Consider the following 13,275-nt stretch of genomic DNA (forward strand, 5'->3'; position numbering starts at 1 on the left):
CCCCGAAAATTTTCAGTTTTTACTTGCGTAATATATGCGCACACATACAAACGCACGCACGAACATACATAAAGTATGGTTGAACCCACCCCCCCCCCCCCGAAAAAAATTTCTGGCTAAGCCCCTGGACGTCAGGCAGGTTTGGCGCAGGCACTTCCAAGGTGGCGTCGCCACAGACATATTTCGTTTCGCGATTTCCTCTCTTACGAACCATGTCGCTATAGCAACAGACTTGCTCGTGGCATTGTTAAAGGGTACTTTATTAATATATTTACTGATGTCTTACTTACTAATGTCTAACCTTACCTGTATGTCTATTTCGTCCACTGGTTCTCCCCCCTTAAATCACACCCTCCCCTAAAGGATCTATACTTACCTGGCGACCACTTTCTGCGGCAGCACAGCCAAGGCTACGCAGCCGAAGCACACACTTCGTTACTACGCTGCTGCATGTAGTCCGTGAACGCTAACTTTTGTAGACTACGTAGCATACGAGAAAACATAAAAGGAAAAGAAACAGGTATTATGTTCGAGACTTTTTCGCATTGTAAGAAAAAAAGCTCATCCCGCGAAGGATTTTCGTTTGTAGCCGTCTCTAATTTTCTGGCTTTCTGGAGTCGATTTCACGTTTTCCTGCGCCTGTAAACAATCGCCTGCAAACGAACTATTTGGCGTAGTAACACATGTTGTCGTAGTAACAGAGAAAGTTGGCGTAGTAACACAGAAAGTTGTCGTCCGGTATAGGGTGACCCACTCTTCCGGTACTCGCGGGACTCTCCTACATTTAGGGCTACTGTCTCACGTCCCCAAGGAATACGCAATCTTTGGAAATGTCCCGCATTACACACTTTGTTATTGTTGTTTGGCAGCGCCTTGAGTTCAGCTGCATATGGCCACCCTCTCTGAGGATGCGTTAAGTGCAAGCACTCCAAGCTTATTTGGCTTCAAGAATGTAAAGCAAGCGGCAAGGGCTTCCCAGGCTCTTAATCCAACGTGTGGAAACTGAACCGCAACTGTTTTGCGAGTGACTATTTTTATGTTGATATGGATAATTGTGTCTTCTGTCAGAGCACATTGCAGTGATGCATGAAATACATTTGTTTAGACAGATATTTAGAGTCAGTGTCACCCCCCACCCATTTCTACCGTAAGAGTATCCTGCATTGCGCTAGTAGGCAAATGGTCACCTTAAAAGGACGCCTGTCATCGTAGCTGCCCTTCCACCCTCCCCCCCCCCCCCATCTCCTTCCCAAACCTATAAGCAGTGCGATTAAAAATAATTTTCATCAGACCCGAAGCTTCGCCAGCGGACCACCCACCGCAGTCACACATACTCGCATGACGCATGTGTTTTGATTCAACCACCCACAAGAGAAATGTGATCCCCTACTCTCACTATCCCGAACACCATAGGCGTACGCACGTTGAGCAGGGGAGCGAGCATAGTTTGCTCCGTACTATGACTTAGTAAGAGGGGGGGGGGGGGCACTGCGATGAACCTTCGGCCCCTCCCCCCCGATGGGGAACCCTGCGCGCGCCTATGCCAAACACCATGGCAGCTTTTCCACAAGAGGGACCTTAGAGGCGACGAGTCTGAGCTCCTTCTAGGCTCTACCGCCTGTCAAGCACGGCGCGCTCCAGTCGTGGTTCGTATTTATACACACTGCACAACGCTAGAGCTCGCGTGTTGCGCAAACTGAATATGAGGCCTTCAGCCTAAACGCGAGGAATGGAAGCGTGCTGGAACCACCGCTTGCTTCTCGGTGAGTAGAGCCAACGTGCGCGTTGACACGCTGTACATGCACCCGGCCAAATAAAGTACTTCTGTGCTTTCTACTACACGTTCACAACCCCTGTTCCACCCTCCTATCTGATCTGACAGCTTACTTCGGTAGTACGACTGCGAAAAGAATTTGAGGTCAGAAACAAGAGACACCGCAGCAACGGTGGTGACCCCAGCCGTTAGGCTCGGGTCTTTCTTTCCTTCTTTCTTTCCTTCTTTCTTTCTTTCTCTCTTTCTTTCTTTCTTTCTTTCTTTATTTCTTTCTTTCTTTCTTTTTGCAAGATAGCGCAGTAAATCGGTGAAAACGAGGGGACGGAAGAGGGGTATTGTTGAGCTCACTCATTGATAGAGCTCAGCGCATGTGCGCTTGCACGCAAGCATCAAAGCCGAAGATCGCACGCGCATGTGTTACGCTATTACCCACGTACACCGGAATGTATACCGCAGACCCCCACGCATGAGCTACATGGGCGTTACGTAAACAGCGCGGCACCCTCCCGAACAACCACTTTGGTAGCATTGAAGTACGTGACCTTGCGAAAAAAAATACGTCGTCTTGAAAGCCTATTCGAGATGACGTCCTGCGTAGCTGACTAGGTTCAGATGGTAGTGCGTGCGCGCAGCACGCACGCACGCACGCACGCACGCACGCACACACACACACACACACACACACACACACACACCACACACACACACACACACGCACACACACACACACACGCACACACACGTATACAAATGTACACATATTCTACACATTTTTCCTCAGGGGTGTCTTAGTCCTGTGGCATCAGCTGTGTTTATACGTTTTCTTCGGGACACTGATGTGGTGTCGACAGCCGCTAACCGCGTTCGTATCGTGCAGGCGCCGCTAGAAGCCAAGCTGGAAGCGAGCTTCCCCTACATACCACAATGCCGTTGAGGGTGCAGAGCATCACGGTTGCACAACCTCGTAAACACCGAGTCCCCACGACCTCACGCAGCTTCTTCCGCGTTACGGGACACATAAAGTGCGGCGAGACCACGCAACCACCACTGCGGCCACTATACGCGTCGCGTCGACCTGACGCACCAAAGAGGCTGTATACTATAACGAACATGGCATATTGCACGTTGGTGTTATCGTCGATGATTTCCCTAGTTGTGCAGAAGTCGACAAACTTACGCTTCCGCACAGCAACCCGACGGTCCGCTTTTTTGCTCTTACTTTATGTTCCATGACGGTTGAAAATGCGGTTCTTGCTGTTTTGTTCTTATCCTTGGCGTACTTCAAACGTACTTATCCGTGACGTACTTTTTTTTTTTGTTGTTGTTCGAGGGAGGGCTGCCTTCGGTATATCAAAGAGAAGAAAAGGATCGTAAGTATAAATTGAATCCTGCGACATACAACAACCCGTTCAAGGGAAGATGAGCTACGAACTGTGGCGTCCACTCACACTCTGCGGTGCGGCGCGTGGTCCCTCTGGCGGCGGTTCTTGAACCAGTTGCTGACCTGCGTCAGCGTCAGGCCCGTCTTGTGCGCCAGGGTGCGCTTCTCGTCAGGCGTCGGGTAGCGGTTCACCTTGTAACACTCCTTGAGCGCGATGCGCGACTTCTCCTTGAAGCAGTACACCGTGTCCTCGCCGTCCCAGATGGTCTTGGGCAGCGGGTACTTGCGCCTGTCGACAAGTACCCGGGGTGGGAGGCACAACTTTAGGAACACTTTTTATCTTCGGAACTGCATGTCGTCATATTCGAAATACAAAACATTAAGTGTAACGATCATTTAGCCATCTTTAGTCAACATTAGCCGTAACTTAGCCAACATTATAGTCGGATACAAACTAAGAATGCCAGCTCCGCCCACAGCCGTCACTGTCCCTCCCACAGAGAGTTTGCATAGATGCTTCGTCCAATAGCGCTTACTGATTTTTGTGACGTCATGCACTTCTCGAGTGTTTCAGATAGTTGACTTTGCCATATAGACACAAGTTCGTATCGATGGTTTTATGTCGGATACTTGAACGGCCTGGTAAATTTCTTTCGAGATTCTGACATCGCTGTTCGGTTAAACGTAATGTTATAGGCAGTAACGACGAACATTTAACCCCTAATATGCGTAGGGCTTACATCAGCCGAGAAAAAGTACTTACGGTTCGAGTGGAAACGAGCTGGCACGACTGCTTTTCACAAGTGAGGGGTAAGCGCGCCGCGTTTCGGTAGGCGGAGTTCTCTTGTTGTTGTTGTTGTTGTTGTTGGGTTGTAACCGACCATAGACAGTGCTAGGAAGTGCGGGCAGCACGCGAGTGCAAACTATGGTTGAAGTGAAGTGACTGGCCTGCTTATATTTTCCGTCATAAACCGGAAAAACTGTATTTCGTCAATTGATCATATGTTGAGAATACACACAAGGAAGAACACGAAAATGCGGGGGCTAAGGCTTGTGGCCGTGTTATTTCGTGTTCATTTGTGAATGTCAAAACGAAGGCAGTTGTCGTTGGTATGACACTGAGCAGCTAAGTAGCCCATAAACCCCTCCTGAACAACAGGCAAGAGTGATTACGACCCACAGCTCCGTGTTGTGCCCATAAAAGTGTGGTGCGTCAAGTCACCAAATTCTTCGCAGTTGACACCGACGTGTCCGCAGCGAGCCTTGGAGCTGGCACGTGGCACCACGATAACTCAGTCTACAACGAATGGTTGGACTGTATTGGCAATTTCTGACAATGCTGTTGAAAACGCTCGTGTCTGTGTCAATCTTACCACTCCATCCTGCATACTCAAACAAAAAAAAAAGAGTCATCTGATTCTTTTTTTTTTGCGAGGCTTGACTCGCAACACATATGACTCTCTTTAAAGAGGCTCATGAACTCTCTTTGAAGAACATTGTACTACGATGGGAGTGTCGTGGGACGCAAAAGAGTGTTAACCTGTCTCTTTAAAGACAGTCATATACGTGGCAAGTGAGGACTAACCGAAAAGAGTAACAAATATATACTCTTTTCTCTCCTTAGAGCGCATTTCTGGGTTCTCTCTTCTGGTCACTCTTATTTCCTTATTTTCGAGCCGAATTCAAGCTGGCATCAAATTTCATTGAGAGAGAGCAATGTTTTAATGAAAATCTGAGGAAATTTTATTTAGCAGCGGCGTGGGGCTACCTAGCCTTCATAAGATGTACTGCTACACACAGAATAGCTGACTCACCTGAGTCTGTACTTGTCGACGGCTCCAAGCGGGCGGCCTCGTATCTTCTCGGCCTCCCTGTAGTGCGCCTTGTACCACATCTGCTGCAGCTCGTTGTGGTACTTGGAGTCGAAGTTGTGACTCTCCAGGATGCTGTACAGCTCCTGCGTGCAGAGGAGGAAAGAGAGCGTTGTGAAGGCGCTCGCCGGTGCGCAGTTACGCATTCTGTTGCACGCCTAGTTAGAGCGGCACCGAAACCTTATAACGCAGCAAACAATGTTTCCATTCCGGAAAGCATAAAGAATGTTGCGCGTGCTCACTGCTGCTGACTTCTCAGCATTGGTAGTTCGAAGGTTTGATATAGTTGTCTATCCGATAGGCAGCTATATTATTGGTGGTCTGTCGACATACACTCATTGGTGGTCCATCGGACAGGCAAATGCGTCCTTATTTTACGGGGATCAAGCCAACGTGGTTAAATTTCGCCTCTGATTGAGGCAGCCCTGACGATGACAAGTCCATGAGCGGATCCAGAGGAGGGAAGGGGGGTGGGGGTCCAGTTGTCGCATTAGGTGAGGCAACTAAGGCTTTCGCCTTCATACGTTTGCGCTTTTCTGTACCTTACAAGAGCCACCGTCGAGGAATGTTTCTTGATCGAGGCAATACGTGTAGCTGGGCGTGTTGGCATGCATACTCGGAGGGAACAGGAGCGCGAGCTAAGACGCCCGACACTTGGAAGGCGACGGGACGAACCTTGTAGTTCTCGCGGTGAAACGCCACGGCCGCCTGCGCCCTGAGCACCGCTTCGTCGGTGCGGAGCAGGTCGCCGGGGGGCAGGGACCAGAGAAACCGGGCCAGGCGGTCCAGGTTGCGCGCCTGCTGCAACGCCTCGCACAGGCAGGCCACCTGCTCCAGCGTGAACCTGAGCGCCTTGCCCCCGGACCCCGAAGAAGAACTGCTCGCCCCTATGCTACTGCCGCCAGCTGTAGTTACGCTGCCACCGCTGCTGCCTCCGCGAGACGGCGACGAGGTCCTGATGCCTCCGCCTAGGCCCGCTGACATGAGCTCCGTCAGCCTGCTGGTGGCGTTGCCCGTGCTAGTACCCGTCATGGAAGATGCACCATTGCTCAAGCCCACGCTGTAAGAAGAACAAATGGAGAATGAAATATTGGGCGAGTTGGTACATCATCAGTTGGTACATAATCAGTTAGTTGGTACATCATTTGGAGAAGAAGCGCGCACAAAAACAAGGCAATACGTGTAGCTGGGCATCTTGATGATCACTTGAAATGAATCCGTCATGGAGACACGTAAGGGCTTGCAACGTGATGCCCAAAGAGTCTTTTTTTTGTGTATTCTGGTTTCTCTTTAAAAAAAAAAAAAAGACTATCAGGGAATCTGATTCAAGAGACCAGAACACATTTCTTGGGGTGATTTGTACCTTATTTGGCTGACTAGCAAGTAGTTACTAGTAGGGATGTATCTCAAAAGTTTTCTCAGCCGGGGGGATGGGGGGTAGTCAGCGAACCTTAGGGCACGTGTCTGTATGTGTGCGTGTATATATATATATGAGTTACTTTGACAAAGTCTGGTCCACGAGACGAAATGTTAGTGAAAATATCCAGTGCCGAACCAACGAACGTCGTAGTTATATATATATATATATATATATATATATATATATATATATATATATATATATATATATATCAAAACAACAAAGGGTTTCTAGGTCCGATGAAATATTCACAGAAACATCAAACAGACGCGCGTGCGAAGCAACTTTATTAACGTTTCGCTCGGGGTCCGAGCTTCATCAGATGAAGCTCGGACCCCGAGCGACGATGCACAACAGTCACGACGGAGCGCAGACTCTCACGAGCACGAGCACGAAGGGCGTGCTCTCCGAGAAGAGGCGAAGAGGGCGACCCACTAGAAGGCGCTGGAGAGGACGGCCCATTACAACGTTCCAATGCTTCTCTACAATTACCCCGGGTACGAAAAGGGAGCCGTCTGGCGACCTAGCAGCTGGTCACTATGAGTGGGTCATGGTAGGGCTTGAGGCGCTCCACGTTAACAATGTCGCACCCTCGACGGTGCATGTCGGAAGATGGGTCGATGGGTTCAATCAGGTAGTTGACCGGGGATGTGCGTTCGACGACACGGTAGGGGCCTTCGTATTTGGGCAGCAGTTTGGAAGAGAGGCCAGTTGCAGTGGTATATATATATATATATATATATATATATATATATATATATATATATATATATATATATATATATATATATACGTGCAAGAGTGAACAATTTCGGAGAGATTTAAACCGGCACCCCCCCGCCCACCCACTGGTTACGCATATGGTTACCTATCACGCACTGAGACTGCCCCAGTTAATGAGACATAGAAGTGACATCAGAGGTAAAAGTGACCTAGGTGTGAGAAGTGAGCATACATCGCGAGGAGTGAAACACTTGGGCCGACAAGTGAGAAGAAAGCCAGTAACAGACATATACAGGCACACAAGAGCGCAATGGAATGACGGACGGACATGCGTAGAGACCATTCTGCTATTTAAAATATTTACCATAGAGAAATGTGCGTCGTGCATGGCCTTTATACAGAGCGTCAAATCGTATAGGACAAACGAAGGCGTGAGATGAAACTAACGGAGATATATGCGACGCTTCGCTCCAGTCACGTTCAAGTCGACTCCAAAACACCGGCACGCTTATTGGCAGACTTCATATAGTGCTGAGGTTGACAATGAAAAAAAAAATAGACATTTTTCCAGCGCGTAAGAGAAAGGCGTAAAGATGGAGCGGATAATAAAGGAGCAGAACAGGTAGAACTCTCAGGAAAACTTCCTTCACATATTTTTTTTTTTTTTCATGTTTATCCAGATAACTCAACTTGCAGCTTTCAGTATTGACGATGAACTCAAACAGCGAATCAAGTTGGAAAAGCGCTGTTCTCGTACCCTCAACAAAGGAAATTCCCGCGCTGATTACTTAATACGGTATCGAAGCCAGATAGAAGACGTGTTAACTTCCAGAGGTTACAGTTCATCAAGCGCCGGAAAAGAACAAAAGAAAAACATAAGTGACACACGAATGCACTTGAAGCGCTAAGAGAAGACACACTAAAGTGGAACGAAGGAGACGATCTGCTATACACAAAGACGCCGAGTACCATGCGCTTCAAGTATATTCATGGATACTTATTCAGAGTAACCCAAATTTCAGTTCTCTTAAAGAATACATGCTGCGATACATAAAGAGGGTGGGGGGGTAGGAGGTGGAAAGGGCATTAAATATTGACGTAACGAACTCCTGTGAATCTAACTACACCATCTCGCGTGCACCTTCTCACTGTACACGTGGGTGCATTACACCGACACCCATCACGGGCGTAGACGCGGGTATCTGAGGCACGAAGGCACGCTTTTTAGGCGGGCGCTGATTGAAGCCCGGTAAACGGGAGTTTGAGGGGGGAAGGACGCGCTCGCCATGCATGCAACCAACTTTAAACGCTGAAAAACGAGACGATAATCCCCGACTATATTTACGACGACCGCGGTATAGGGGGCACCGTGAAAGAGTGAGAGAGGCATACCCTCTGTCTCTCTCTACTTTCTTACCCTCCTCCTCCCACCACCCACAACGCGCCAGAATGAAATCGTTTGTCGTGATGCTTATTTTTTTGTTTCTTTAGTTCTATTGCCTGGTAGATGCGCGCGTGTTAGTGCGCCTCGGTGGGTGCAAGAGGGCGGCAGTGGGAGCCTTGAAACGGACGATAAATGTTCCCTCACCCTCTTTCTCCTCCTTTCTCTCGGTGACGCTGTGCCACGGGCCGTGCCCCTGTGGCCGATGTTATCGCGAGGTTGGAAGTCTCGAGTTTCGACCACAACATGTCGCCACAATCGGTCACCGCGCCGCCGCTGCAGCAGTCAACCGCGTGTAAAGCGAATGTTCCCTTTCTTTCTTTCTTTCTTTCTTTAGGGATGCATGAACGCGAGCTGGGGTCGCCCCCAACTATAAGACAGACAGGCCTCATTTATAACGCGTTCACGCGTCGCCGACGATGGCACATCGAGAAAGCCGTCGGAGTCACACTCAAGCAGGCGGGGCACTGATTGTTGTAGACTGATATTGAATTGCCGGTGACATGCTCTGCAGTGAACGCACTATAAGTACTATAAGTGCACGGTTTATAAATAGCAGCCGTGACTATTTTCTGTAATATTGTTAAGCAGAGCTAGTTGGTTGGACATATTAATCTAACATCTCGAACGTAAAGTTCTTACGCTAGAATTATTTTTCTGAGCAAATTTCAGACAATTCCTATTCGGCACATATTAATCGCCGATGACCGCCTGTCAGTAGAAAAAGATGCGTTGCGAATGTCATGCTCAATCTTCGTACATCCTTTTCATTTGTGGCCCAAGTTTTGCGCTATAGTATTGTTAGTTTAAATTTTTATCGACGTTCTGTTTGTTTTTCACCCGTCTCTCATGCTTGGAATGGCTTGCCCTGTACTTGTAGCCATACTTCTGAACATTCTACCCCAAAATATAAATAAAAAGGAAGCTCTTTGGATTTGGGAACCTACGTCAATCTTTCACCTATCTATATGCACCATTTACGCACGTCTCGATTGCTCCCATCCTTTCCTTTTCGCACAGAACCCAACACTCGGAATTGTCTCATTTGCAAACTGACAAGCATCTCTTTCTGCAATATAATGCCTTATGAATATATAAATCCAATATAAATCCACGTAGTGGGGCGATATTTATAGGAGGAGAGCGAGAAAAAACCAAGGGGAAAGGCAGGGCGGTAAACAAAGCTTTTGCTCGGTTGACTATCCTACACGTCGGAGTAGGAAGAATAATAGATAAGATAGAGAAGAAAGGAGCAAGTGTAAGAAACAGAAGAAATGAACAGTTAGTGTGGACACACACACACAACACAACTCGCGCTGGTAGTTCACAAACGCTCGTGAAGAACAGTCGTCTTCAGGCAGCACAGTAGGGCTTTCGGGGCGTTTTGCACGCACGAAACCGTGGGCCAAGGCCCCACGATCTTGTTTCGTGATAGTGGTCTTCATAGGCGTGCGCAGGGTTCCCCATCAGGGGGGGGGGGGGGGGCAAAGGTTCATCGCAGCGCCCCCCCCCCCTCTTAGGTGACTAGAAGGGTCAATGTACGGGACAGATTTGGCTTAGGTGATTAGGGAAGGCGGCCGAGTCTGAGTCCCCGTGAGTCCGGTTGGCGAAAATGTTTCTGAGACTGAGTCCGAGTGAGTCTGGTTGACGAAACATTTCGTGAGTCTGAGTGCGTTCGGCTGAAGAAACATTTCGTGAGTGTGAGTCCAAGTGAGCCCATTTCAGCAAAATTTTGGTGAGTCTGAGTCCGAGTGAGTCCTAATCGAAAAATATATTTCTTGAGGGAGTCTGAGTGCGCTCAATTTATTTTGCCGACCTATGCTGCAACCGACTTCCTTAGCGCGTGTATGTAGCTCGCAACTAACAAGAAACGACCCCGTTCTCTCTCTTACGCCCTTTTCCTGCCCCTTCATGGTAAAAGAAACAAAACAAAAAGAACCAGGAAAGTTCTAGATAACAAAAAAAATGATAAAGAAATACCTCCCGGGTCACTAGTAAGGTCCCAGACTTCTTATCACCGCAGCCCGATGTGTCCCCATCACTAGCGGGCCTTTCCGCCTTGCTCCTTCGCTATCTCTATCTCTCTCTCCTTCGTGAGCTGATATCAGTGAGCGCTACGCGTCGTTGCGACATCGGGTGTTGACGGCCACATCCACGGACTTGCTCTCAAAGACGAAGCCGCGACCGTCCTTATCAAGCGGCCCCCTCTTATTTCTTCTTGCCTTTCTGTTCTTCTGTGCGATGGCTGGTTGTTATCAAGTCTTTGGCCCGACTATGTTTGAGCGCGAGTACGTGAGACCGTGCGTGAATACACGCTAAAGCGTATGTCACTGATGTAGCCAGGGAAGGGGTGTTGGGCGGTTTCAAACCCCCCCCCCCCCCCCGGAATTTTTCAGTTTTGCATGTGAATATATATAGACGCACACATGCATAACGCACCGACATGCATAAAGTATACAGTGAAACCTCGGTGATACGAATCTCGCGGGAACACCAAAAATATTCGTATCATCAGAAATTCTTAACACCAGAAAGTATGAGAAATTAGCCTGCGACAAAAGAAAGCTGGCGTACATTTTCATTTATTCTTCAGGGCCGCAGCAAAGTCACGAACAGCTCTGAATGATTGTCAGTGAAGTTTTTAGAAGTCAATAATCATACCTGCACTCTTATATATACGGCCCGTGCGCGCGTGTGTAATGATTGAACCAGGTGTGTTGTGACCCGCGACAGCTAGTAGTTCCTTCGAAATCTTAGAATGTTTTTTCGCACGACAACGGAGTACTGCTGCGAAAGTGTCTTAAGGAGCGCTTTGACGGGATAGATGGACAGAAAATTTCAGAACCGCGGTCCTACGTTACTATTTTCTGATAGCGTTGGTGTTAGGGATGTTTTTCGAGAGATTTACAGCCGTGCTCGCACAAGTGCATCCCCAACAATCGTGCATGTTGACGTTGTGAGGCCTAGCTCCTTCGCCAAGACCGTCCTTGTCTTCCTTGGGTCCTCGTCCACCTTTCATAAGGTGTCTGATGCACGAGGACACCGAATGCATGGAAGACATGGCTTGTAATCTAAACGCGAAGGCACACGGAGGCGCATTAGAGCCTCCAACATTCGCGCAGTCAATCTCGGAGGCTACAACACGTCACTGTATAGGTTTACTATGATTACTGTATAAGAAAAGTATTTTTCTTACACCGTGATTCTGAGCAATTGGCGGCGCTGCGCGCATGCCCGCGCTTGCGCTTCTGTGCTTGGCGCGTCTTCTGCGACAGCGCGGACAGCACCTCTTCGTACCTGAGCGGTAGCGTACGTTCGTATCAAACGTCGCGGGGTGAAAATCTGTTCGAAACAACCGTACTCCATAACATTGCAGGCCACTGGGCCTTGGCTGGGACCAAAGAAAAATTCGTATCAACCCGAAATTCGTATGAGCTGTGATCGTATCACCGAGGTTTCACTGTAGTTGAACACTCCCCTCCCTCTCCTGAAAAACATTTCTGGCTACGCTACTGGCGTATGTGTCTGAGACAAACACACCATTCACTTAGCCATAATTGAGCGTGGAGTGCCTCGAACATGCTTGAATACGCATATGCTTGTGCGAGTTTCCGTATTCCATGAAAAACACCTTAACCATATAGAAATGATCATCGGAACGAACTTCTAAACGACCTAATGCTGGACATTAAGTGATGGCGGCTGACCAGTAGCCAAGAGCTAGCAGCTGCGAACAAAAGCTATTCGGGCATTCGGCCCCTAGCTGATCGGTCACGAGCAAGTGTGATTTGTCGTATTTTTTTTTTTTTGAAGGCCTGACGGATCACTGACCACTGAGCTGACATTCAAACATAGATGAGACCGCTCCACACGTCTCCTAGCGATGAAGGCATATGTATTTTCCTACAGAAATCACAGCAGGAAACCTTGGTAGTCTGCGGAAACCGCCAAACATGTCGAATTCGAGCCACGGTCGTATGCTCTATCTCGTTAACAGGATTAAGAATATCAGAGGCGATGCTTATGCTAACTACAAGCGTCGATAGAGATTAGATGATAGCGCTGTGTTGTAAACCCGTATGTGTGACGGTTTAGCTAGCATCGGGATGACATTATTACCATAGGGGTGCGCAGGGTCCCCCCCCCCCCCCCCCGCGCTGTCGGTCGAGTTCGACAGAAAACAGGCTCCACAGTGGATGCAAAAATTATAATGAAACGATGACGCGCTTCACACAACGGCCTGCCTTTGGTGCCCTGCTTTCCGGGGGTTAAAAATGGGTAGTAAACAGCTCTCGCAATGCAACATGACTGAGTAAAGGTACGAGGCAGACTTGGCGCCTCCTTCAGATGATTACGGGGGGCGCACCCCCCCCCCCCCCATACACACACACACCCTGCCCCCCTCTTACGCAACACACCCTATGGTTGTGTAAGAATGGCAGACTGGGCGTGTTGGTTCAGCATATTTGAAGTGTAAGGCGTCAAGACGACAACGGACGAACGGTGAGACTGAGAGTACACACACATGGAGCGCATCCGCCTATATACATCCATGTACTAACCATATGTTAGTGCATGGATTTACCTAACGTTATTCTTCTAGGGTTTTAAAGACGGCTTCGTGACCCGTCAAGTTACTTGTTTTACCGAAAAAATTATTGGGAT

The 13,275-nt window shown here is 48.5% G+C and overlaps 1 protein-coding gene across 1 annotated transcript; it reads right to left on the reverse strand.

Annotated features, from left to right (window-relative positions):
* Nucleotides 1–3,155: 3,155 nt before the first annotated feature.
* On the reverse strand, nucleotides 3,156–6,080 carry LOC119374790 (protein sine oculis). The gene is made up of 3 exons (XM_037644973.2): nucleotides 5,702–6,080; nucleotides 4,970–5,112; nucleotides 3,156–3,444 (listed from the first exon to the last, which is right to left on the reverse strand). The coding sequence occupies exons 1-3, from the start codon at nucleotides 6,056–6,058 to the stop codon at nucleotides 3,219–3,221; spliced, it is 726 nt and encodes a 241-aa protein (XP_037500901.2). The 5' UTR covers nucleotides 6,059–6,080; the 3' UTR covers nucleotides 3,156–3,218.
* Between the last annotated feature and the right edge of the window lie 7,195 nt (nucleotides 6,081–13,275).

This window comes from Rhipicephalus sanguineus, chromosome 11 (genome assembly GCF_013339695.2).
Source record: "Rhipicephalus sanguineus isolate Rsan-2018 chromosome 11, BIME_Rsan_1.4, whole genome shotgun sequence".
Taxonomy (NCBI): Eukaryota; Metazoa; Arthropoda; class Arachnida; order Ixodida; family Ixodidae; genus Rhipicephalus; species Rhipicephalus sanguineus.